Consider the following 27,149-nt stretch of genomic DNA (forward strand, 5'->3'; position numbering starts at 1 on the left):
GTTTTAATTTTTTAATTTAAGTGGGTATATAAGACATTGCATATAGCAGCTTTGCTCTATCATGTTTTGAAAGTATGTGGTACCTCCAACCTAACAGGACACGAAAGGAAATAATTTCGAGCCTCGTAGAAAATGATTCGGGATGCTTTTGTGTTGTTCAGTTAAGGTGCCTTCATTATTTCAGAAAACTGCTGTTGAATTCGGGTTGAATAGTCAGGGGAAGGAAAGAAAAGCCCATAAATTGGCATTCCTGCTGTTAACTCCGTGTTGGGCCCACCCCATAAAACCAGCGGGAATCGGGTCTGACCCTGATGTGTCGTGGCTACAGCTCGCCCGGCTTGGGCTCACGCAGCCTGGGGCAACTGATACAGCGTCAACGACACGGCCCCTTTGAAACGGGGGCTCTTCCGCAGGGCCCCGGCGCTCCCGCCGGTGTGCCTGGGGCCCGCTCCGCCACGCACGGCCGATGAAACCGGCACACGCGGCCCACGCCAGCCCTGTCTGGGGAGGGCCGAGAGCCGGTGCAGAGGTCGGCCGGTCGTCCCCGTGGGCTTCTGCTCAGACGGGGGCCGTGCGCGGAGCCCCAGCCCCGGGCTCTCCCGCTGCTCCTCCCTCCCTCCCCCACAGCACGGTCGCGGACGGGTGAGGGCAAGGCTGCCTGGGCTTCTGGTTTTAAGCCCCCTCCTCGCCCAGGCCGATCTGGCCCGTCTCTGCGTGATGTGAGACACCGGTGCTGCCGGATGCACAGATGCCGTCGCGTCTCTGTGCCCGGGGCCTCGGTCCCACGAACGGCAGGGTGTCCAAGTCCCGCGGTCGTCGTCGGGCTGGTGCCCGGCCCCCGCAGACGTGTCACGGGACGGGAAGAAGAGTGGGGCGCGGCTGTTCTGGGTTCCTCCTGACAGCCGGACGCAGGGGGCACACCCCGGAGTGTGCAGCCTGCCCGCGTGTCCGCGTGCGCCCTCGGGGTGTTCGGGCACTGGTGTCACCGCGTGTCACTGCGCACCAGTCCGTGCCCCCAGCGGTCGCGCTCGCTCGGAGGGAGAGTCGGCTGGCGCGCGCCCTCCCTGCGCTAACCCTTGGGGCCCACGTCGTCCTCCGCACAGACTTGGAGCTTCACTGGGAAACCAAACCCCAGGGCATCACTGAAACTGGTTTCAGGCCAGGGGCAGCAGGCAGGGGGGGCGTCCACTTCTTATCCAACAACAGCTGGAGGGTTAGCAGGCAGTGGAGAGTCCACAGGAGCCCAGAATCCGCCCAGTGTTCGTAAGGGACTTCCGGTGAGGGTCTTGTACGTGAATGGAATACTGGTACTTACATGTTAAGGCTCCCTGTTCTATGCGAGACCACGCACATCTAAGTTCAGAGCCGCACCCACATTTTACCCAGATCCTGTAGGTCAAGACGCCGTTCACTCTTGTTTGACGTCCTCACAGAAAGGGAAGGAGAAGGCCCTCGGCCTTGGCCTTTCGGCTCCACCTGAAGGTTCTCGCCCTTGAGCCCTCCCCTGCGTCCTGGCCACTCCCGCCAGTGTGGGGACAGTGCTCGGTCCTCAGCTTCCCTCTGTCCCCAGCACTGCCTCGGTGCTGCTGAGCACCAGGCGCCTCTCCACGTGCGTGTCAGTCTGGAGGAGCCCTGCCCGTCCCGGCCCTTCCCCGTAAAACCGCCGGGAGAAGCCCCACATTCCCACACTTCCCAGAGACATGTACGCGGTGTCGCTGATCGTGATCTTCTGGCTCCTGGAGTGACATCGTCGGGGACGAAGGCCAATGGGGCGAAGGCTGACTTGGGAGGGTTTTGTTTTCGTTCCCGAGTGGCCCTATGCAGTGCGCACAGGCAGCGCCCGGCCCCCAACTTCGCTGGTTCTTAGGAAGCCCGTCCCCACCCCAGGGCCCGCGGATCGGCCTCATCCTCAGTTCTCCCCGCCCGCCGAGCCCCGTGATTCCTGGAGACACGTCCCGGACATGCTCCCGGGCAGAGCCTCCCGTCCAAGGCTGCCGCCCGCGTGCGGGGGGTGGCAGTGCGGCCGGGTGGTGGCCCACCGCGGTTCCCAGGGTGTCTCCTGCGCGCGGAGCAGCAGTGGGCGCTCCGAAACGCCCGTGCTGGTGAGCCGCGTGTCCGTGTTGAGTCAAGGGGAATTTCTGCTGGTGGGACCCCGGGCTCAGAGGCTGTGTCTGCACTTGTAACTCAGATAGGCACGGCCAAGCCGGGGGCCCCAAGGCGGTGATTCCCTGTGCACGCCTGTGTGTGCGGGGGGGCTCCGAGGGAGGGGGGGGCCGCGGGAGTCCAGGCCTTCAGAGGGGAGCGGCCCGGGCTCCGGCAGCCTCTCCTGCTCAGCCGCCGCCCCGCTGGGCCTCCCGGCCGGACGTGTGGGGACGTCTCCCCCGGCACTGGGGCCCTGGGGTGGGCCGCCGTGGGGCCGGGTCCCCTCGCTCCTGGGGGGGGGGGCGCCCCCGCAGCCGAGATAGCCCTGCTGGTGTTCGTCTGCCGCGCATGCGTGCGTGTGGGGCCGGCCCGGCCTGCATCTCAGTCCCTCTGCCCGTGTCGCCGTGGCCTCTTCCTTCTGTTCTCAGTCCCAGGACTCCTGTCCTGCTAGATTTCCGGTGGCCCTGAGTGAGGCTGTCGTGTGCATGAGCCACAGATGTGACGTGGTGGTGGAGGCGGCGGGCACCCACGTTAGCTGCCCCACCACCGTGACCGGAGGCCCCAGGAGGAGCTTTTGTGTGCGCTTCTTTGGGCCGAAGAAGCCACGTTCTTTGAAGACCTCAGTGTCTGATGGTCTTTAAAATTGTCCGTGTGTCACTGGAGAAGATGACAGCGAGGTTGACCATGTTACACAAATAAGTGCCCTTGTGCTTTTCACAATATATTTTAAAGTCAATTTAACTCTCTTGTTGGTATTTGAAAAGATCACTATTTTTTCCAGGTGTAGATGGTACACATAAATATGTACGTGTTTTTTGTTTTCCTTTTCCCCAGTTGACTTACAAAAACCACAACAAATGAGAACTCTGAGGGCCATCACATCTGTTCACTCCTGTATCGGAGTCACTCTGAAGTGACATGAAACGCACATTGGACTTTGCATGGCACCCGCGTCCGCCATGAGCCCAGCGGTCGCTGCCTTTCTCGGGTGCAAGTGACTGGAGCGGGCTTTGCGTCCAGGGCACTGAGACCTGGCTGTGCAGGGGGCACGCGTTGACATTAAATACCTGTTATCATGTTGTACATTTCCTCTTCCCTGTGCTTATCCGTGGGCACAAAGAAAGTTTGTTTTGCCAAATTAAAAAGTAAAACTTAATCTTTTACAGAAATTAGGAGTGTAATCCCCAGTATAGTCAGAAAAAGAAGTAGAAGATACTACTACATAATTTTTAACCAATACTGGCAACAGCTATTTCCAAATTTGGGTATTTCATGAATAACAATCAGAATAGTTTGCTGAGCAGCATGGACTTGTAGATGTATTCATTTAGTAATGTTATCGTGAACGAGTATTGATTCTGTAACTCATTTCTCTTAACTAACTTGTGGAAAGATTGAAACCCTTATAAAGGTAAACTGTCAAGCAAATCATTTAAGAAAATGTGTGTCTCCTCTTCCTAGACCCTTATCGAAAGACAACTACGTTAAGATGGAATGAAGTAATGAAACAGCACGTTTAAATGAGTTGTGTAATTCCATTCAGTTAAGTTACAAGTCAGTGGTTTTATGCAGCCGATTTAAAGTGGCTCCCATGCTGCGCTCTCCCTTGGGCAGGAGCTGATCCCGGAGTTCTACTACCTGCCGGAGATGTTCGTCAACAGCAACGGGTACCGCCTGGGGGTCCGGGAGGACGACGTGGTGGTGAACGACGTCGACCTCCCGCCGTGGGCGAAGAAGCCGGAGGACTTCGTGCGGATCAACAGGATGGTAAGAGAGAGGGGCTTCTGCCTTGGCCCTCGCCACGGAGCAGAATTACTCCGTAGTTCTGTTGGTCTCACACACGCCCCCCGCTGGGGGCCTGGCCCGCAGCCCAGACACGTGCCCTGACTGGGAATCGAACCCGCGACCCTTTGGTTCTCAGGCTGGCACTCAGTCCACTGAGCCGCACCAGCCAGGGGCCCGGGAGCTAACTCTCGGTAAATGCTGGTAGCGGCATGGGAAAAAGTGTGGCTTGGAGCCTGGAAGGTTCCTGCTCCTGCATCTGAGCTCTGCAGTTTCCTGGTCTCGTTGTCCCAGGCAACCGAGGAACACCTCAGGCCCTCACGCTTCTCATCTGGGACATGAGGATGCCTCGTGAATGTTTATTAGAAGTCACCATCTGTCATAAAACTCATCTGCTCTCAGCACGCAACCTCGCGGTTTTCAGTGCACCCCGCGGTGTGGGAGCCCAGCACTGCGGTCTGACCTGAGAGCGTGTCCGCCGGCCCACACGGCTCCCGGGCCACCGCAAGCCCTGCAGGGTCGGTCTCCTTCCCGTCTCCCCCAGCTCGCCTGGCGCGGTCACTTCACGGGAGTGGTTGGGCCGGCACGCACTTCTGCTGCGGGCGCAGGGCGCCCCAGCGTGTGGGTGGGTGTCCGTCACCGATGGACACTCAGGAGGCTCCACTGTTCGGCTCTTGTGAGCAGTTCCGCTGTGCACACTCACGTGCAGATCCTGCGTGGACACGTGTCTCACTGCTGCCGGCGGGGGGGGGCATTGCCAAGTCGTGCGGACTATTGTAAGGCATCGCTTAACTGTCTTGCAAAGTGACTCTAGCGTCTCCCCACCCGCCCCCACCCCACCCCCAGCAGTGGTGGCGGTGCCGGCTCCTCTCCGTGGGCACCAGCAGTCGCCGCCGCCTGGCTTTGCAGCAAGAGCCAGGCCGGTGGGTGCGACGCCGCGGCTCCTCCCAGCTCTGGCTGCTCTGAGACGGGCGCGTCCGAGCGCCTCGTTGTGTGTCCGCCGGGAGCCGCCGCACCGGCAGTGTGTTCTGATCACACGCTGAGTCGTCACTCGTTGTGCACGGACCTCGGTGTTCCTCGCTACGGAAAGAATTTCACGGGCCTCCAGCACGAGCAGTTTTATTAACGATATGGCTAACTGAGAAAAAAGGCAGTTGTCCTTCTAAACACGCATTGCACGGAGAATTTTGTGAATGTAGAGAAAAGTAACAGTTCCTGTGGATGAGAAATCACCGAAAGCTAGTCTTCTGATACAAAGGGAACCACCAAGGCCATAGGCTCCTGACGAAACCTGCGGAGGAACCGCAGCGTGCCGCCTGGCTGCCAGAGGGGACGCAGCCCGGCCCTGCAGACGGGCAGAGGGGCAAGCGGACGGACAAGGTCCCCGACGCTCACGGCTCCGGGAGCGCTCCGGAGCCGCGGCACGGCTGCCGTCCCCAGCCGCACTGCCGCCTGGTTCCCGCCTCTCACACAAGGGGTGACGCGCTCTTCTTGTCCCGAGCGCCCACAGTGTCCCGTGAAGTGATTTAACTGCGCGTCTGCTGCCTTCCTGTTTCTCCTTCAGACCGTCAGCTGTCCCCACACCTGCCTCTGACAGCCGTCTGCTTAGAGGTGTGGTTGGTAACCTCCCGCGGTCCACCAGACCAGATCGCCGGCTGGCGGGGGCCGTGCGGCGTTCCTGGAGGGAACGCAGACTCGGTAGCCTGGGCGGGAGCGATCAGGTCCAGGTTTGGGAGCCTCGGCCTGTCGCAGGAAGGGACCGGCCCCGCCCCACGTGAGCAGGGTGCTTCTCTGCACAGGGAGCACCCATTCACACTCCCTCCGCCCTGAACGCAGCTGCCCTGGGGTCCCCCGAGCCTCCCCGGTGCGCCTGCCTCCAGCACCTCCCCCACCTCCCGCGTGTGATGCGGGCTCTGGCCCGCAGTGTCCGCGGCATTGTGGGTGGGACGAGGCAGATTCACACGGACCCCCGAGTCCCGTGGGGAAAAGGGGCGGCGCACTTTCAAGAGGGGAGCGCACCGACCCTGGCCTTGACAGGCTCTTGTTGGCTCTATGACAGCACCCGTCAGAGACGGTTCTCACCCTCTATGCTCAGGTTTGCTTTGGTGACTACTGCTTACAGGGAGCGACGGAAGGGACGTGCCTGATGCCTTCTCACAGGTGAACAAGGGGCGATCAGAGTGACAGGTCTGGCTGCACCCCATCCTTGGGGCAATTAGCACAGACTGCAGGAAGTTGCGTTAAAGACATGCAGCAAGCATTTGCTGCTTCAGCAAGAGCAGGTCTCAAAGCGGCCCAGGTGTACAATGCAGGCCTGGTGTCCCCCGGGAGCGGTGATCCGTGGGTTTGGCGTCCCGTGTGCCACCACGCGCCTGTGGGCTTTCCCACGGGGCTGGGCTGCATCTGCCATTCCACGCGGCGAGCACACACACACCGCCATCCCGGCCGGGCCCCCCGGGTGCAGCCGTGAAGCCCGCCGCAGCTGGGGCGACCCACGGGCAGGGTCCGGAGGGGGCCCAGAGTCTCCGCCGCTGCGCTGCCGTCCCACAGGCCCCTTCTCCTTTTGTCTGAGCTTTGCTGCCTCTGAGGGCTTCCCTGCCCTGCTTTTCCCCTATTTCCAAATCTGAAGATCCCTCCTCTGGGAGACGTCCAGCGGCCTTAAAAAGCCACTGAATTAGCCTAAAACATGGCTCTACTTCCTCAAAGAACCCGTTCCCCATGGTTGGGGATTCGTAGACACCTTTAAAGGAATTTCTTAACAAATAAAAGAGCCTTTTCTGAAATTGCTCCCGCCGCAAGCGCTGCGGTTACAAGCCAGTTTCAGTTTCACTTTCTCTCCGTCTGCACCTTTAAACCCTACTTGTTCCCAGTGAGAGGGATGTAGCGGGTCAAAACGTGCTGTCAGTGAAAGACAGGGAGGGGTACTGGGAATCCCGGGTGCCCTGACCCCGCCTGTGGGTCTCGGGTCCTCCCCGGGCGTTTCAGACTGCGAGGGGCTCGAAGCGCTAGCTGATCAGCCTTTACATCTCGCTTCACAGGTCCCCTGTGCTCGCGCCCAGACCCGGCGCTGCACCTGCTACAGACCAGGGTGGGGACCCTGCCCTTAGCCACGGCCCCCACTCCCCAGGGACAGTCTGGAGTCATTTCCATGTGACTGTCGACCAAGATAAAACGTGGCAATGACCCTCTTGTCACCTGTGCCATTTTTTGGCCATTTGTTCTTAGTCATATACTGTGCTGGAGCTTCAGGTACACCTCAAAAAGTCTTCTGAAGGAGCCATCACCCTGACACCTTGTGAGGTCGATGTCCTTGCCAACGGTCCCTGCTTGTTGGGGTGACAGTGGTCCTGCCCAGGCTCCAGGGTAGAGGCAGCGTGGCTTGAGGAGCTGTAGAAAGGGAGAAGGGAGCCCAGAGGGTAAGGAAGCATGTCTTCTAACCGGAAGCCAGGACCGTGAGGTCAGAAGAAAAGCAGATGTACCCCAAGAAGAGCAGGAATTCACCCCAAACCAGCATCAGGTTCCAGCCCCAGCAGCCACGCAGGCCTGACTTTCTGGACCGTGCTTCTAGCTCTTCACCCCCAGCCCTCACCCTGCAAGGTTCCCCTCCCCAGCCAGTAAGACTGGCTTAGATCCGAGGGGCCCGGGTCCCAGTGCCCGCAGCTGGGAGAGGGGAAGCCTGCCTCCCACCCTGCAAAGCAAGGACAGGGCATCAGCTGACGTTCGGAACTCTGTGTCACACGCAGGGTCTTAGACCTGGGGCGGACCTTGATCTCAGTAAGGAGACCGAGACCCGGAGGGTGCTTACGTTCTTCCGAATTAGTGTTTCCGGTTTCTTTGCATATATTCCCAAACGTGGACTTGCTGGGTCGTGAGGCAGTCCCATTTTTAATTTTTGGAGTTAACTCCATACTGCTCTCCACAGCGGCTGCACCAGTCTGCACTCCCACCCACAGTGCACGAGGGTCCCCTTTCTCCACGTCCTCGCCAGCACTTGTTGTTTGTTGGTTTACTGATGACGGCCATTCTGACAGGTGGGAGGTGGTACCTCCTTGTGGCTTTAATGGGCATCGCTCTGATGACTGGTGACGCTGAGTATCTTTTCACATGTCTATTGGCCCTCTGTGTGTCCTCTTTGGAGAAGTGTCTGCTCATTTTTCATTGGATTGTTCGTCTTTTGGTGTTGAGTGGTGTAAGTTGTTCATAAACTTGGGGTATTAACCCCTTATCCGATGTGCCATTGGCAAATAACTTACATTTAGTAGGTTGTCTTTTTGTTTTGTCAGTGGTTTCCTTTGCTGTGCAAAAACTTTGTACTTTGATGTAGTCCCATTTCTTTGTTTTTTCTTTTGTTTCCCGTGCCCAAGGTGATATATCAGAAAAAATATTGCTATGAGAAATGCCCGAGATTTTACTGCCTATGTTTCCTTCTAAGATTTTTATGGTTTTGAGTCTTACACTGAAGTCTTTAACCCATTTTTACTTTATTCTTGTGTGTGGTGTGATAAGGTGGTCTGGTTTCATTTTTTGCACGTACCTGTCGGATTTTCCCAGCACCGTCTGCGGAGCAGACTGTCTGCACCCCATTGCGTGTTACTGTCTCCTTCCCCGAATGTCAAGTGACCCAAACGTGTGGGCTGAGTTCTGGGCTCTCTGGGCCGGCCTGACACCCCGACCTGTGTGTGTCTCACGCCAGCGCCGGGCTGTTTGACTACTGTGGCCTGGTCGTGCAGTTTGACACAGGTAGCGTGATTCCTCCGACTTCGTTCTTCTTTCTCAGGGTCGCTGTGGCTGTGTGGGGCCTTTGTGGTTCCACGTGGATTTTTGGAGTATTCGTCCTAGTTCTGTGAAATATGTGATCGGTATCTTGATGGGAATCGCATTGAATCCATAGACTGCTTTGGGTAGTGTGGACATTCTAGTGATGTTAATTCTTCCTGTCCATGAACATGGTATGTGCTGCTTAAATATTTGTATCTTCGATTTTTTTTCAATGTCTTACAGCTTCCCAAGTACAGGTCATGTACAGCCTTGGTGAAATTTATTCCTGGGCAGTTTTTGATGCACTTGTAAATGGGACTGTTTTCTTCCTTTCCCTTTCTGATAGTTCGTTACCGCGATGTAAAAACGCAGCTGGTTTCTGGGTGTGTTTTGCGCCCCACTGCTGTGCCGACTCCGCGGTCCGCTCCGGCGTTTCTCTGGCGGGGTCTTTGGGCTCCGCGTGCGGTGTCGCAGCACCCGCCGCCGCCGCCGCATCCGGCTCGGCACCCTCGGGCCCGTCGGTGCTTGTGCGATCGCCGCCTGAGGTCCTGCAGGTCCCTTCTCTTCGGAACACCCGGTTCCCCCGAGAGGCTTCACACCGCTCGGGTTTGAAGAGAACCCCCGGTAATCGATGGGAAGGTGAAAGACACAGCCTGAAAAATAATTATAAAGTGGTAAAAGCCATTGAGACTTTAAAATAGATTTTCCCTCTTACCTTAAGAGAGAATGAAATACACGAGTGCCAATTTTGAGCAATAAATTATTGTTATTTATAATTGCTGAGAGAACTTCTACTGCACATGAATAAAAATAGATTAAGTAATTTGCTCCTGACATGAACATAACCAGTTCGAGAGCTGCCTTCTGTTTTTATGCACGTCTTACCTCTTACATCTCGTCTTTGTAACCGCCGAGCAAACCCTAAGGCCAGTTACAGGGCTTGTCTCAAAGGATCTCGCCGTTCCGTGTCACTAACTACGTGCCGACGTGTCAGGAACTACAGGGGCTTCACTGACCACAGGGATGCAACCGCCCCTCGGAGACTTGGTCTCACATATTCAGAGGATTTAACTTTGATAGCTGGCTGAAATGCGAAGGATAAAAACTTGTGTTTTTACGGAACTGCCGTAACACCTGCTCAGAAACGAATAGAACGTTGTGTTTCGAGTCACCCGCTCTGGCCTGGGTCTGCGAGGAAGTGGAAGAAGGCAGGCGCTGGGGTGTGCCTCTGTGCAGCCGGAGTCCTGCCGCCTCGGCGGGCGGATGAGCCCCGAGAGCCTTGCGAACTGGCCCTTCCCTCCTGCTGTGTACTGCACGGGCCTCTGCATGTCCGGGCCGCCAGACCGACCCCCTCGGCTCCCCGAGCAGTGCGTGCCCGGCCAGCCCAGGGCGGGCGGCCTGGGGAGTGTTCCCTCCTTCTGCCGCCTTCCCGGATTTTCCTTGTCCGGACCATGCACAGCAGAAAGGGAAGATTTGACCCCTGTCGTGGCCGCCGTCGGTGGCTCAGACTTGGAGCTGGAGGACGGGCTGCGGCCCCTGGGGACAGTCTCAGGCAGCAGAGCTGGACCCCAAAGACAGAGACGGGCGGGGTGCACAGCTGCCTTCCTGGCCCAGCCTCGCCGGGATGCCCCCCGCTCCGCAGCGCCCCGGCCCCCGTCACCTGTGCTGCGCTCCGGCCAGTGTGGCCAGCACGGCGACGGGACAGGGCCCCGCTGTGTCACACAGGCATCTGTGTCAGACCAGACATTTGACCTGCGTCCGCGTGGCTTCTGTCTTGCTGGAGAAACACGTGTTGGGCGAGTGCTCCCCTAGCACAAAAGCCCAGGTGTGGTCGTAAAGTATGGAAGTGCTTCCGTGTCCCAGCCATCTGCCGTGACTTCTGTGAGCACAAGCACTTTTTATATATTTTTGTAACATTGTGAGAGTTTCTTACTTTATACTGCCTGGGCAGTTCATACAGGATTTAGTTCTTATGCTTAGACAAAGGATGTGCTCTAGCACAGTTCCAACTTGGACCGGCACTGTCGTCCGCCGTTGGAAGGGACTCTTTGTGGTGGGCCGGGAGCGCAGAGTGACGCCGCCGCCTCTCCCGGGGAAGCGGTGCGCACAGGGAGGGCGCCCCCTCCTCCCTCAGCGCGGAGTCCGGGTCCACGGGCGCGTCCTCGTTCTTGTGGGCTGTCGTGACGAAATTCACAGCACAGAAGACAAAGATGACATGACAAGAAGGGGTGATGTCATCGGTTATAAATAATCAGTTTCATTGTCTCGTGCCAGCGAGTAAAGGGCATTAATAGACGCATCTGTAGAAGCTTTTATGCGTGAAGAGGAAACACTGCTTCTGATTGTTAACATGCGTCTCTTTCCGTCCGCTGCTGTTTTTGCGGTTGGAGCAATAACGTGCATGAACTGTCACAGACTGGCTGGAGGTGTCCACCTTCCCTAACGACAGGGGCGGGGACTGTGCGGAGTGGGGGCCCGCTGGAGGCCCGGGACAGCGACACAGACCCGTCCAGCGGGGCCTGCCCACGGGCTCCAAAGGCCCTGGGCTCACCTCGCAGGGAGCGGTCTAAGTTACGCTCACCCAGCTGGGCCGGCGCGCCAGCTCTCTCGTGACAGGGTGACAGAGCGCAGGGCTCGGGGCTAACGTGATTACCGTCTGACCTCCCCGTGCGGGAGAGAAACAGAGAGTGTCTCTGATGACATCACCCCAATGCTGGGCCCATCCATCATCATCATCTGCCCTCTGTTTCCCCGGGCTTCCAGAGTGGGGGAGGGGCAGGCGTGGGGAGTGCTGCGCCGGGGCAGCGGGCAGAGAGCCCCCAGTCCAGTCTCGTCCGCGGGGAACGGGACAGTGTGGCGGCCCGGCCTGTCTCCCCGTGGGCCCCCGCAGGAAGAGACCGTGGTCCCGTTGAGGTTGTGGAGTGCTTGCTCATCTGCTGGCATGTGTCCTCGGAGGCCGGCTCCGACGGGGGTGGGCGGTCCCGAACCGGGGCTGCAGAGAGACAGGACGGTGCCCCCCCCCCCCCCGCGCGCGTGCGTTTCCGTGGGGTGTGCTTCTGGGGACGGGGGTCCGTCTGGGCTGTCCCGGCGCCCGCCCTACGGCCTGCAGCACCGCCCGGCGCGTCCCCGCCCTCCAGAGCGAGGGAGCCAGCGCTGTTTCTTCCGAGCGAAACCCTCCTTCCCCAGTGCTCTCACAGCTCACGCCCTCCTCACGGTGGTTGGTGTCCATCACATGCTCCAGGGAGCCGGCCCGGCCACCGCCTCAGACAGCGGTCCCACCCATGCGCCACCCCTTCGGCCCTCTCTCCCGCCCTTCTCCTTCCCTGGCACCCGCCGCCTTCGGCCACGCGCTGCGTCCCCTGGCTGTCCTGGGCCTGGGCAGCTCCCCCCGCCCCAGTGCAGACCCTCTGGCCGCGGCGTTGGTTTCTTGTGTTGCCCGCAGTGTCGGGGCCCAGAGTAGAGTCCGGCGCGGAGCGGACGGGCGCCACCACGTGTGGGATGGATGGAAGAGCTTCTGTTCCCATGCCGCTCTCGCTTCCCGGCGTCTCCTGCCTTCCTTCCTCGTGACCACTACGTCTCTCCCGTTGCTGAGTCAGCCAGTAAAGGTTTCCTAAAACCCACATTTAGCGCTGGGTTAGGGGCCGTGGGACGTGCAGAAGAATCGCTGGATATGGCCCATGTCTTTAAGTGCTTATATTCCAGTTGAGGGTGCAGACTGCAAGCTTGAACCAATTAAGTGCTAATCAGTAAGAACCCCGATCCTTTTTATAATGGCACTTTACAATCTGTATGCAAATCAGTTTTCACAAGTAAGTCTGTGTGTGTCCTCTTCCTGTACTAAACACGAGGGTCTGACGAGGTGTCGTGGAAGCTCGGAAGAGTTCGTGGAGTGTGGGCTGCGTAGCTCAGGGAACAGACATGAGACTTGAGCTGAGCAGGGTGGGCCTCACCTGGGGAAAAGCAGGAGGGTGACATGGGGGAGCCCTGGCTGGGGGGCGCAGTTGGCTGGAGCATCGCCCCATGCACCGAAAGGTTGGGGGTTCACTCCTTGGTCAAGGCACCTGCTAGGGTGCTGGTTCAGTCAGTCCCCAGTCAGGGCACATGCAGGAGGCAACTGATGGCTGTTTCTCTCTCACATCGACACCCCTCTGTCTGTCTTTCAAAAGGGACAAGAACAGTGGGGCGGGGGCTCCATGTGTGAAAAGCCTGAGGGTCCGGCAGAGCTTGCACTGCAGGTCTGTGCGGGGCGGGGCGGGAGGAAGGCTGGAGCCTCTGCCAGGTGGGCAGCAGTGCGAGCCAAGACGTGGGGCGGGGGGGGAGTGGGCCGCAGGCCCCGCGTCAGACCTCCAGTGAGCCGGCAGAGAGCAGAGCCAGTTCGGCGACCCCCCCGAACGAACGGCGACCACAGCTGAGCCGTCTGTGTGTGAGAGAGTTGGGCCTTCACTGGGTAACAGCCATCCCGCAGTACGAGCCTGAGAAGGGGCTGGCGCAGACACACGGAAGCAGCAGCAGCAGCAGCAGCGTGATTCCTCTGACCGTCCGCTGGAGTGTGAGTGCATCTCTCCGGAGAAGCGTTTCGGCGTCAGAAGCAGCGCTGTGAAGGAACAACGGGAAGGGCGGGGAAGCGCTCTGGCTCGAGCGTGGAGGAGCGCCTGGAGGCTCAGGGTTCCTCGGGGAGCACACCCGAAGACGTAAACGCTGTCTCCTCGCCGCGAGTCCTCCGGCCGGGTTTCCTTGCCGTGGGCTGCAGAGGTGCTGACCCTGAGCCCGCAGGAGAAGGGGCCCCCGCCATCGAACCCCCCTGGGGCGGTGTGGAGGTTGGAATTGGGTGACCACGATCCACCTGAGAGGCACCCTCTCTGGTGTAAGTCCCACTCTGTGTGTCCTTCCTCTCTGATCCCCGGGGCAGAGTCACAGGTGGGGAATTGGTTTATCTGAGCTCAGGCAGGTCTTTCTGCTTTTAGGTGTGCAAGTCGAGGGCATAGCAAGCTATTAAGGCCATTATAACCCTAATAGCTTGGCGATTGATTATTTCTTTATAGTTTTCCATTGTCAGTGTTTGTAGTAACATGGTTTTTGAGAGTCAGCAATGGGTCTGTGCATGAGAACATTGTTCTGGAAAGAGCGGAGCAGCGGACGCACGTGCCTAGTGACGGGGCAGCCCGTGTCGAGGGCGTTCTCCCCGCGCTCGGCTGCAGCTTCGCGCGGCCCTCTGGCTCTCACTGCGGGACTTCGGAGACTCGGTCCTCAGTGCGCACTTGACCTAGAGCCAGACTCGGCTTTTAGATGTTTTCAGTGGATGTCCTTTCCTTTCCGCACAGTACCTAAGAACACAGGCGCTCTCTAGCACTTTGTTCAATCTACTACCTTATTTTTTGTTATTCAGTTTTATAACTCCCCAAAAAATACCTGAGGCAACACTATTGACAATCACAGACAGTTAATTTTCTGTTGATTAACTGTGCTGCCTCTCTAACAGGTAGACCTGGACGGGGTAGATAGACTTTCACATTTTAGCTGAAGATTATTATAAACCTCTATGAACTAATAAGTCTTAAAACTGAGATGAAATGGATGAATATCGAGACAAATATAAAATGTCAAAATTGGCACCTGAATTTAAAAAAAATAGAGACTTTTAAACTTTAAAGAAGTTTAAATAGTAAAATTTCCCCATCTCCCTAAATATCTGAGACCATTTTATTTTACAGGTGAGTTCTAGCAAGTTTTCAAGAGCTAGTGAATTAGTTTGTTACACAACATGTTCTAGAAACTTGGAGAGCCATCCAGTTCAGTGTAGGAGGCTGGCGTGCCCTTGACTGCACAAGTAGTCAAAGGAAGAACAAGGAAGAAGCTATAGGTCTGCATATAAAAATAAAAAGATCCCAAATAAAATATTACCCAGCAACCCAAAAGTGTGTTAAACACATAAAAACGCACATGGGTGTGTGCTGCACCCAGACCAGCCTCCTGAGACGAGGACACACCCCAGACGCGCCACGTCCCCGCCCGCCCTTGGCTCCGTTCTCAGAGTGGAGGGCGAGGCTGTGCGGAAACATGAAGGAGTTCAAGTGTAACTATAAGAGCTGCCCAAAACAAAACTAACTCAGGGAAATGGATAGAATTTTTCTGTATCATCATTAACCAAGGGTAAAATATGTTTTAAATTTTAGAATTATATCAAGTAAATGGAAGGAAGGAAATAGTTAAGATCAGAGCAGAAATAAACAAAATAGAAACTTGAAAAAACAATAGAAAAGAGCAATAAAAATAAGAGCTATTTCTTTGAAAAGATAAACAGAATTGACAGATCTTTAGCCAAACACATCAAGGGAAAAAAAAAGAGAGAGTCCAAATAATTAAAATCGTGAATGAAAGAGGAGGGTTACAAACACTGCAGAACTGTGAAGAATCGTTAAACAATGCTACAAATAATTATATGCCAGGAAATCCAACAGTCAAGAAGATTGGCTAAATTTCTAGCAGTATGTAACCTTCCACTTAATATTGGGCACTTAGTACTACTGTTGAATGTTTGATTTAGAAATTCTAATTTAGCCCTGGCTGGTGTGGCTCAGTGGATTGAGTGCCAGCTTGTGAACCAAAGGGTCGCCGGTTTGATTCCCAGTCAGGGCACATGCCTGGGTTGCAGGCCAGGTCCCCAGTAGGGGGAACTGGGAGCTCCGGAGGCCACCACACATTGACATTTCTCTTTCTCTCTTCCTTCCCTTCTCTAAAAATAAATAAAATCTTTTTAAAAATTAAATCAGAGGACTAATTTCAAATACTTTTTCACTGAATTCCCAATTGGCTGTAAGACCTTAGAAATCAAAGACGCGTGTGCAGAGAACAACTTCACACTCTCAGTTCCTGCTGGGAGGTGGACGTTGTTTTCCACGGCCACATGCAGTGGGGATTGAAGGAGCTGGCCCTGCGGCTTCTGCCCTGGTGCTGACATCAGCGCTCCCAGAATCAGCGAGAACCCGACGGCACGTGAGCGCAGTGAGTGAGTGGGACTGTGAGCTTGCTGTTGCTGCTCACACCACGGGCGTGAACTGGAACTCCGTGCCCACGTGACAGAACACCTCTGGGGAGCTTATGGCGGCTTCTTAGGAACTGGAAAGGCCTTCTTTATTTCCGACTCTCTGGCGGCTTAGCACGGTCACTGGCTCCCATCTCGGCGATTTGCATTCATTTCCCGCCAGCTGGCAGACGCCTGAAATGGCCAGGTGACTCCGGAACTGGGTCATAGCAGGGTCTGCAGCAGAAGGAAGCAGTCTCTTTCTGCAGAGGCAAACTGGGGGATTTTAGGCAGAAAAATACATGTGTATCACAGTCTCTAAAACTGGGGCCGGCTGAAGAAGGTGGAGGGGTTAAGGGAAGAACTCAAGCCCAGACAACAGCACGGCGATCTCAGAGGGAGAGGGGGTGGGGTGGGGGCGGGGTGGACAGATGGTGGTGGACGGAGACTCGACTTGGGCCGGTGACCACGCAGCGCAGTGCACAGACGGTGTGTCTCAGAATGTGCACCTGAAACCTACAGAATTTCATTAGCCAATGTTACCCAAATAAGTTCAATAAGAAAGAAAAAATTAAATTAAAAAAACTAAAAATAAAGTGATAACTTTACAGAAAACTAATGTTTAAAATTTGGGAATGAAATCATTGTAAAGTGGCATTAAAACAGGAACTTCAAGTTATTTTTTAAACACTGTCTTTGTAAGAAATCTGTTTGATATTAACATTTAAATCATATAGGGAATAGAGCAAAGAGAAAGCTAAGCATTTAAGAAAGAAAGTTTTCTCTTAGGTTTCTTTTCTGCCAGACAGAGGCCCTGCTTTGCCATTCGTGGGGCCAGAAGACCTAATGGTGCAGATGAAAGACAGGACAGCGGAGAGCAGGTCCGGCTTGCTCGTGGAGACTTTCCTAAGCGAGGAGAAGGTAGGGCGCTTTGCGGGGCGGGGCGGACTCTCACGCTCTCTCCCGACCCCTTGCAGGCCTTGGAGAGCGAGTTCGTCTCCTGCCAGCTGCACCAGTGGATCGACCTGGTCTTCGGCTACAAGCAGCGGGGGCCGGAGGCGGTCCGCGCCCTGAACGTCTTCCACTACCTGACCTACGAAGGCTCCGTGAGCCTGGACAGCGTCGCCGACCCTGCGCTCCGGGAGGTGGGTGTCCGGTCCGTCCCCCTCAGACACAGACCTGCCTTCGGTCTCTCCGCGCCGGCTTCCTTTCAGCACCAGGGCTTCCAAAACACAAACCTCCACGCCCGGCAAGTGCGGGGAAAGGAGTGTTGCGTGTCCAAATCGAGCAATGAGACCGTTCCCGTGTGAACTGCAGACACGGAGAATGCGTTCCCACTCCCTTCCTTTATTTTACTCCCGCTTCCGCGCTGAAATGCTTAATGGCTCACGTGTGTTATTAACGAGACCTAGCTGAATATTTTAATACGCCAGTTCCCATAAAAATAATCTGCCAGCGTGTTTTTAATGGAAGCAAAGTTACAGCCTTCTAGACAGAATACTCAAAAATGCATCATTAAAATAGATGAGGCTATAGTACTTTATTCCCATATGTTCTCGCCCTGAAATTTTATAGCTAACAGTTGGGAATTACATGTTATAGCAGCGATGTTCGACCTTTTTCATCCCGTGGCACACACAAACTAATTACCAAGATTCTGCGGCACACCAAAAAATAGAATGTTATAATTTTTGCCAGTCTGACCCAAAAAATAGGTGCCCTTTTGATTCATCCGCACCGGATAGCTGTTGTGCCGTCCATTGTCATTTTTTTGACAACCCCAGGGAGAAGAGGTCGGTGCCCCTGAGTAAACAGGTAGGCACTGCGCGTTTTACAAGTTCTCGCGGCGCTGCGGGGGACGGCCGCCGTGTCAGGGTGTGTGGTGAGCACCTTTAGGGAAGAAGGTATTCCGGTGAAGCGTCACCCACCCCCGTCCGCATCGCACGGGACGGTCAGACCGGGGCAGAGGGGCGCGTGGCTGCCCCGAGGAGGCGCTGCAGCGGGTTTCCCTGCCAGGCGCCTGCCACCCGCACCTATGAGTCTGCATTTCCGGCCAGTGCCACGCTTTCTGGCTTTTGTGTTTAACTGCAGAGGTGGGCAGCTGGTGGCTCTGGGGAAAGAGAGCTGTGCAGAGAAACCTGCACCCACGCAGTCCTTTCGTGTGCACGTCTGTAAAACCAGCGCAGCTGTGTGTGTGTGTGTGTGTGTGTGTGTGGAGGAGGGGAGGGGCCCACGGTCCTTGTCTCTGGACCCCGAGGGCGTGTGTTGGGAGAACACACGGCCCGCGTGGCGCTCGGCGCAATACTGCGCCGTCCTGTGAGCACGAGGAGATGGGATTGCCGCCTGGAGCTGGCAGTGAGCGACGGAGGCAGACAGCCAGTGAGTGAGAGGCGCCGGCTGTAACGAAATTAGTTGGTGCAGTAAGGGACTTTTCTCCGCAAAGCATCACACGTGCCTAATTTAGCGTCTCCCCAGTGGTGCGCAGGCTCTAATCAGATTGCTGGGGGCGTCATTCCAAGCTCCTTCGCTGCACAGTGCGCCTCTGCCGAGCATGCGCCCGGTGCCGGAGACCCCCCAGACACAGTGCACCTCTGCCGGGCCCGCGCCTGGTCCCGGAGACCCCCACAGACTGTCGTCTCCTTCTACAGCCAGTGCTCCAGAGCCATAAAGAGAAAATTCCTGGAACAGCTTCTTATTCTATTCTGAGACCACTTCCCAGTTATTTTTTACTTTTCCTGAATGTCGTGTACGTACACTTACTCATTACAGAGCCCTGTTCCTCTAAAGAGAGTTGCAGGTTAACCTGAAATCCCTTTGGGCAAATACAAATTCAGGGGGCTCAGCACAAGTAACGCCCCTTTTTATCACAGACTCTTTTATCACAAAATCATAAGCATGTAACTCCTCTAACACAATATCATACTCAGGCACACCATGTGATATTTTAGGTGAAGTGTTCAAATTAAAACTATAAACTACCACACCCGTGTGATCACCCGCCTGACCACACTCACGCAGGCGTTCCGTCTGCCACACCCTGTGTTTTAAGCACAGCGCATATAATGGAAGTGCAAGGCAACGTAAGAACTGACAAACAAATAGCAGATTTTTAAAAATATGTGAGTGAGTGAGAGAGAGATGAGCGAGAGGCTGAAACGGAACCAGAAGGGAGACGCTCTGTGCACGGGCAGAGGGTTCGCCCGAGTCCTGCGAGCACAGCCGCTCCTGCGAACTCCGCCCCGCGGCCCCGGGCCGAGGCCGCGAGCAGAACGTCCTGTGGGCCGTGCCTGTCACACTGCCCGGGCCTGCTGGTGGCGCAGAGGACCGAAACAGTGTGTCACACGCTGTGCCTGGCTCCTCGCGAGCCTGCGGGCCGGCCGCCCCAGGCTGCTGGGGAGGATCCTGCTCAGGACCCTCCTCCAGCGTCTCATTCCGAGCCGGTCGCTGCCGAGCACTGAGGGGCCCACGAAGCTCCGAGAGGCTCACGACCCATGTCGTCCCTGCCTCGGCCCGTTTCCCAGGCGCCGGGTGGGGACGCCTGTGCCCGCAGCACTCGAGACGGGGCGGGGGGCCAAACCCCGTGGCGTTTTCCGACAGCGGCTCTGCAGCGCTCAGCTGTCTTAACCTTGTTTCAAACCGTTGTGTTAGGCTGTATTGTGACAGCTGTCCTATCAGCGTGTCAGCGTGCATTTAAAAATAACTTATCAAAACCGGTGAGTTCTCGTGCAGCCTTTTTAATATTGAAGATGGAAGAAAATATGCAACATTCATTTTTGGCATACTATATGCTTTACTACTTCAAGAAAGATAAAAATGCAACTGAAACAACCAAAAAATATTTGTGAAGTGTGTGGAGAAGGTGCCGTGACTGATTGGTCAAAAGTCGTTTGCAAAGTTTCTAGGTCCTGTTGACATTTTGACCAAATAACCCTCTGCTGTGGGGCTGTCTCATGCACTGGAGGATGTTTGGCAGCGCCCTGGCCTCTGCACACTAGAAGCCAATAATAGCAGGAGACAGCCAATGGACTCAGAATATCCAAATCAATAAAGTTATTGGTGAAAATGAAACATGCGTCTTTTATTTTACGGAAAGAGCTGCACAGACTTTCTGGCCAACCCGTATCTCTGTCCCCGGCCAGCAGGACCAGCGCACAGGCCCGCAGAGATGTCGGCCATGACCCCGCGCACCTGCGTCAGCTCAGCACATTGAACCGGGGTCAGCAGTTTGAGTGACCTCATGGGACTCAAGTTTACCTTCCCTCCCACTCCCTACCCTCCCTACCTCCTCTGCCACGAACCTAACGTGTTCCCACAAGAGAGTTCCGTACGAGCACCCGAGAGCCTGCGACAGAGACAGAGGAGAACCCAGCGGAGTGCGTGAGCTGCCTGACGTGGCCGAGGGGCTGGTCCTGCTGCGGCCCCGCGCTCTGTCCCGGAGGAGCCTGGGGCACGCACGTCCGCTCGCACGGAAGCACTTCGCATCCGCGGTGTAGAGAAGGGCGCTCCTTAGTGCAGCGAGTTGGCGTGCCCATTGTTTGGTGGTCACCTGGACCCCCTGGCACAGACCCGCCCCTGGGGGAGGCCCGGGGGAGGCCCAGTGCCTCCGTTCAGAGCATCACCCCTGAGTTCTGGGGTGGGGGGCTCCCGTGCTGTGTGCGGGGGCCTGGGAGTCGGTGCCCCTGGAACGGCTAGACGCAGGCTCGAGAACAAAGCCATGTCCCAAACCTTACCCCTGGTACTGGGCTAAATGCATTGCTTTGTTTGGTGGTGTTCATTGCAGTGTCTTTCAAATGCTGAGATCACTACATTTTTACTTAAGTAAAACCAAAGGAAGACTCATTACAGTTATGTTACTCTGAGCTCCAGCTAGCCTAGGGAAGGTGATTCTTCTCAAATCCTTAAACTAAACTCTGACTTAAAAGAGAAATATCTAATATATGAATGTCCCTTTCGAAAAAGAGAAAAAAAATGCCTCCCACATTTCAACCTTCGGACTCGGGGCAGAGGAAACGGCTTCCGCTCATTGACTCGCTCCCCCCGCAGGTGAGACCACGGAGCAGCACGACTAACCTCTGCGGTTACGGCATTAAGATGTCGAGAAATTGGAGGTCAGAACAACAGGTCGTTTTCTTCTCTACGTCAGATTTAAAACTGACGTTCTCTGACAGCTGCGGGTCTCGGGCTGAGGGAAATATGACGGCTTAACTTCCTGTGCCTTGTAAAGCAGTAATTGGTAATAAGCTTCATCGTGACAGCCCGCAGGCAGAGACAAGACAGGGCGCCGGGGCGCGCGCCGACCGCACGTGCAGACGCCGGCTGCTGGGGCGGGAGGCCCTGCAGCTCTCCCGTCTCGCCGACACCGTCCTCTGCTCGCTCCTCTCCGCCGGCGAGCTCCGCTGCTGTGCAGCCGCTTCGCGCATGACGACGGACCTCTTCCCTTGCCCATTTGTACGTGTTAGTAAGAGTGATGGGATCGGATTTATGTTTTTACTTGCCAACAATGGCCGAGACACTCCATCCTGTACCTGCCTGTGGTCCCCAGGGCTGCCGCCTGCTTGCCCCTCAGACTCGGTCCGCAGCAGCAGAGCCTGGGAAGCACCGCTCTGCTGGAGGTGAGCGGGGTGGTCTGGAGAACTTGGCTTGTCCGCGGCGCGAGAGAGAAGGGTGTGAGGAACCCTGCTGTACCCACCAGCCGAGTGCAGAGAGTTCAACTCCTGTGTCCTCTGTGACCCCACCCCCACCCACTCAGCCACTTTGATACACCCGCTACATCCACCTAGTGGCACCTAAAACACTGTCCCCACCCCCATGGGCGTCTCAGAACATCCAGGGAGTAGGGTCAAGCAGGTCTATCCTGAAAAAAGTCTCTCAAGGCACTTCCTATACATTCCCACTTAACAACCATTAATTTCTAAACTCTTCAACTCTAAACTGCGTTAACGCTAAAACTAACCCTGAATTAACCCTAAAACTCCTATTCCGTGATTTTCCCAACACCCAGCTCAGTGTGGCCTCAGGGCCAAGCCTGGGCGAGGGCTCCTGACTCTCAAGTCGAGGCTTCTTCCGTCCCCGTTATTTTGTAGGAATTTAAAAATAATGAAACGCTGTTACTAACGCTCGTTTGTTTCAGGATGATACTCTGCTTACTTCCAAAACGATGGTTAGAAGCTGAAGGGACATCTGATGTGTATTGCCACTTTGTCAAATTAAACTGTGTTAGTTTAAATTGTTTATATTTTGAACATGTTAAAACTTCCAACTGAGTAAAACTTCCAGTATTTACAGGGGAAATTTCAAGATGTCTTTAAAGAATCTTTACCAAGAACCCTGAAACACCAATCCAAAAGAACCAATGCACCCCAATGTTCATAGCAGCACAATTTACAATAGCCAAGTGTTGGAAGCAACCTATGTGCCCATCAGTAAATGAGTGGATCAAAAAACTGTGGTACATTTACACAATGGAATTCCATGCAGCAGAAAGAAAGAAGGAGCTCCTACCCTTTGCAACAGCGTGGATGGAGCTGGAGAGCATTATGCTAAGAGAAATAAGCCAGGCGGTGAAAGACAAATACCACATGATCTCACCTTTAACTGGAACCTAAACAACAAAACGAAGAAACAAGCAAAATATAACCAAAGACACTGAAGTAGAGGACAGACTGACAGTGACCAGCGGGGAGAGGGGAGGGAATTTCAGGGGAAAAGGGGAAGGGTTTGCAGGAACAAATATAAAGGCCACATGGACAGAAGGGGCGGGTGGAAACTGGAGGGAGGTGGGGAGGGTGGGTGGGGGGGCTGGAACGGGAGTAAAGGGCAGAAAACTGTACTTGAACAATGATTAAAATAAAATTAAAAAAAAACAAATGGGCCATTGAAGAAGACTAAGATGTTTAATAAAGTCAGAAGATGAGATTCTAACATTGAAAAAAAAAAGCATCTTTACCAGCCATTTTGTTAATCATTTCTTCTCTTATTTCCTGAAAAATAAATCTGTCAGTCTCTGGGGCTTCCAAAGGCCCTATGGGATTACACCACAGTTAATATGTGGTTAGTAGAGATTACAAAACCACAAATTTTTTTTTTGCTGTACATACTCATATAATAAGTGAAAAATATCTAAAATTGTTTTTCTAAAATGACCACATTTACGATGCTGGGTGTAACCACGGAAGCTTCTCTGTGCCGGAGCGTGGTTGTGTGGCGCACGCAGGCTGGGGCCACTGCGAGATGGTGCAGCAGGCGGCAGGCTGAGTCCGGCCCGCCGTCGCTGGCTGAGTCTGCACTGCGGGTCTCTCGTCCTGCCCGCACCAACTGCAGCGTGGAGGGCATCCGCCGCCCGCGAGCACCGCGTGAGTGAAACAGTGGTCGGCGCGTGCGCACCACCTGGCGTGGGGCGCGCTTGTCCTCCTCTTCGTGGTGTTTTGTCGTGTGGCCCCGGGGAGTGCTGACTATTGATCTTCAGGAATTGACAGCACGTCCTCTCAAGCGTCTGAAGTCCTCTTTGACACGAGGAAGGAGGGTGGAAATCGCAGCCCGCGTTGGCGATAGAGATGGCTGGGAGGCGTGTCCTCGTCTCTGTTAGCATAGATTCCAGTTACGTACACAGCCCTTGCCTCGGCGTCAGTTAACAGTCATTCACAGCGCAGTGCACGCTGCGGTTTGCCGAGGTAGCATCACTCAGTCTAAGCACCTGCTCACTTCAGTTAGATATTTAGGGCTCATTTTCAAAGGCTGCAAACATATTGATAATGGGCCCATTTAAAGCCATTTAAATTCTCAATATGATATATCTAAATTATTGTTTCCCACTTATGTCAAAATCAAAGAACATTTTACTCTACCGAATGCATGCAATATTATTTTCAGATGAATTCAGTTTAATAAAAGTGTCTGGTTTCATTTTAAAATACTTATACCCACCAGCTGGTGAATCTTTGTCTTTTTTTAAACTGAATTTTTGGGAGTGACATTGGTTAGTACAATTCTATAGGTCTCAGGTGTACGGCTCTAAGATACATCACCTTCGGGTGTCATTCCACATCCCAAGCAAGTCTGTTTCAGCTTTTACTGTTTCAATTATTTTATTTTCGTGATCGGACACTCCAAGTGAACGTAATCCTGTGCTGAGAAGAGGTCACTCCTTATCTCTCATTCCCCTCCCCAACCACTGCCCCCCCACCCCACCCCACCACTCCCTCCCTCCTCCCCCCTCCTCTCCTGCAGCAGCCTGCGTGGTTCACTTTGCAGAAATCTGTTCCCCCAGGGGATGGGGCACGGTGTTGTCCTGAGTGCTTGCACGTAGCCTTCGACGTTTCTGGGCTGAGTCTTACGCTTCTGCACTCTCTCGTGACCAGCCGAAAAGTGAGCGAAGAACTGAAGTCCTGGAAGAATCTGGAAGGGGTGGCCTGCTAGCTCCCTTGCTCTCGGGAAGGCCAGTCTCCCAGGTCATCCAGAAAAGTGTCCGTCTCCTCCTGAGGACTAACCACGGGGAGATTGTGAGGAGACTTCTCAGACCTCCCCCCTAGAAGCTTTTCATAGTGTTTCTCCCAAAAATGTTGGAAATCCTTAATGAAAATGTCTGGCTTGGAAACTTTCATATTTTGATTGGTCCCACCAAGATAAAGCTACCCAGCGTTCCTTCTGTGTGCTAGACTGGAACACAGGTGCCTTCAGGACCCTAGCGTATCACACTCTCCCGGGGGCGACGGAGACTCCGGAGAAGATGTGCAGATGCCCGCGAGGCCCGTGGAAGATTCTCGGCATCACTGAGGATGGAGCAAATGCAAACCAGACTCCTGGGGATGCCAGCTCCCACCCAGTAGGTCTGACGCCATCCAAAAAAAAAACCTAGCAAGTGCTGGCAAGGGTGCGGAAAAACTGGGACTCCTGCGCCCTGTGGGTGGGAATGGAAATGCTGCAGGCTCCCCCGGAACACGATGTGGAGGCTCCTCTAAACATGAAGACGAGGGTGACCGTAGGATGCACTTCTGGGTACACACCCAGAAGGTGTGAAAGCCGGGTGTCAGAGAGACATCCGTTCCCGTGTCACACAGGACGGCCGGGGCGGCCGCAGGCCCCAGGGCCCGTCGGAGGCTGGCTGGGCGAGCAGAGTGTGGTCTGTCCGGACAGTGTGACTCGGCCTCAGAAAGGAGGGGCCTCTCCCAGCTACAGCGGGAAGAGTCTGGAGGACGTTCTGCCAGGAGACGTGAGCCACAGGCAGACGCTGGATGGCTCCACTTCCGCCGGGCATCCGGAGCCGTGCCGACCGCAGAAGCAGAAGCGGGGGTTCCCGGGGCTCAGGGCAGGGGCTCGGAGAGCTGTTCTTCGGGGGGACCGAGTGTCCGTGTAGCCGGACGAGAAAGTTCTGGAGATTGTCCACACGGCAGTGTGCACACGCTTCACATCACCCTTAAAAGTGGTGAAGGTGGTGCGTTTTGTTAGGTGTGTTGTACCACAATTCACACACCTGTGAAGGACGGCGGAGAGTTTAACAACAGTCCTGTTCACAGAGATGTGGGCAGGAAGGGTGGGCGAACAAAGGGGGCTGCATCGCCCAGGGGTGTCACCCTAGTCCTGGGGTCACAGGGCCAGAGCCAGAGAGCCTGGCAAGACAAGTAGCCTTGGCCTTCGGAAGGCGGTTGCCCGGCAGGGCTTGTGGCCTTAGGGAGAGGGAGGCACCCAAACCAAGTCCAGATGGGCAGAGGGGACGGCGCTGTAAGGCCCTGGCCCTCCCTCCTCCTGCCCTGCACTCCCGTGGGCTGAGTGCGTGGGGAGCTAGAGAGCCAGGAGGTGGCAGGGATCCCCCGCTGGTCCCCTGGCGCAAGGAGGGCGGTCCAGCTGGGCTCCCCGCTCCCCCATAGTCCCCGCTCTCGGGTAAGCAGGCTTCTTCAAGGCCTCCAGACCCAGACAGCCACTGCCGGCTGCGTTAAATTCCCAGGTCAGCCTGCACAGTGAGTCTCCACGCACCGCCGGCTCGCTGATGCAGACACGAGTGGAGTTCCTGCAGCAGCCCCTCGGCATTACGGGGAAACACCGCCGCATGCGACGGGCTGCTCAAGCTGGACACTGGTTCTCAGGCTGAAAAGTCGAGTGACCTCACCACCAGCGGCATTGACCGTATTTGAAGAAAAAGCGTTCTGGACAGAGCGTCTTCTATCTGGAGGGTGTGGGTGCTTGTCTCTCCGCATTTACTCACGTAGTACCATCACGGTTACGGAATGCCATCGGTTATGTGATGTCATCGTTACTGCTCATCATGGCGAAGAGGAAACGGGCACAGGAGGAGAAGCCTCCTCTCCAGCAAGGGCTGGGGGCTGCGTTTTTTTAGGGTTCTACTCCAGGAGCGAAAGCGAGCACTGCGCGGGCGATGAGCACATCGGAGCGCCCCCTCAGCTGCTGTCCAGCGGGGTCTGGAAGCTGGAGCGGACATGGGTCTTCTCCGGCGGCTCACCGAACGTCGGCCTGAGCACTCCGATAGCGCCGCCAGGACGGCGCCCGCCCAGGCTTGATGCCGCTGCCCGCGGGGACCGGAGGAGACAGGTCTGTTCTTCATCTCGTCGTGTCTCTGGATGACTGGGAGCAGCTGATGTGAAAGAGCATTTAAATTTTTTATACACTTTAATGTTCATAAAGCAAGAAATGATAAAGTGCAGATATTATGTGCTTGATTTATTGTGCTCCCGATTTTCCAGCATTAAAAAGTAATGCTTCACATGATCTTGTTTTATTAGGACAATAAACCAGAAGCAAAGGCTTATCGGTTACAACACAGTCTGCCATTAGGTGCTCTTCTCTTTTAAAATTCCATTGTTTTTGGTTTCTTCCTATTTGGTATAGAAGGTGTACACTTGGAGATAGGGCTGAAAAGTGATACAGATCCCGTATTTTCAGTTGCGTGCCAAAATTTTTTTGGCAGGAAGAATATCTACTTTTAAGCACTAATACAAAATTATCCTAAGAGTGGTACAGCGAGGTAAGCACCACACTAAGGAAATTTTCTGAAATTTCTTTTCTGTGCTCCCCAGCAACCACGTTTATGAAACAAACGTTTTCTTGAACTTCAGGAAGCGGTCAGTCACTGGCTGGTGGTGTGGACGTGGTCTGGCGCGTGGGGTCTCAGTCCTGCGTCTGAAGTGCCTCCCACAGCTCGGAGTTTTCTGGGCAGCAGCCTCCTGGGAAGCAGCGGGGCGCTGGACAGCCGCCCACAGGGCCTCCTCGAGCCGCCCCTCTGGTGGCGCCTGGCCCGGGAGGCGCCCCCTCAGGCGGAGAGACGGCACGGCCACAGTTGCGGCGAGTGCTGGGGGCTGTGGCGACTGCGCAGGCGGAGCGCGCACCTGCCCAGGCTCTCCTGCCCTGTGCGTGCGGAAGGAAGGCCGGCCCGGGCGGCAGGGTCTGTCTGCTGGTGCGTGCAGCCAGGGGGGAGGCCCACTCCCTCACGCAAAGT

The 27,149-nt window shown here is 55.4% G+C and overlaps 1 protein-coding gene across 8 annotated transcripts in view; it reads left to right on the forward strand.

The window, feature by feature from the left end:
* Positions 1-27,149, forward strand: part of NBEA (neurobeachin) — a 446,461-nt gene that overhangs the window by 402,133 nt on the left and 17,179 nt on the right. For all 8 annotated transcript variants that reach the window (XM_045839137.1, XM_045839139.1, XM_045839138.1 and 5 more), the window contains 2 exons: positions 3,757-3,909; positions 16,681-16,848. In XM_045839137.1, coding sequence (XP_045695093.1) covers positions 3,757-3,909; positions 16,681-16,848 — 321 coding nt within the window. The remainder of the gene's footprint in view (positions 1-3,756; positions 3,910-16,680; positions 16,849-27,149) is intronic.

Source organism: Phyllostomus hastatus, unplaced genomic scaffold (assembly GCF_019186645.2).
Source record: "Phyllostomus hastatus isolate PE091 unplaced genomic scaffold, TTU_PhHast_1.1 phas_contig_29, whole genome shotgun sequence".
NCBI lineage: Eukaryota > Metazoa > Chordata > Mammalia > Chiroptera > Phyllostomidae > Phyllostomus > Phyllostomus hastatus.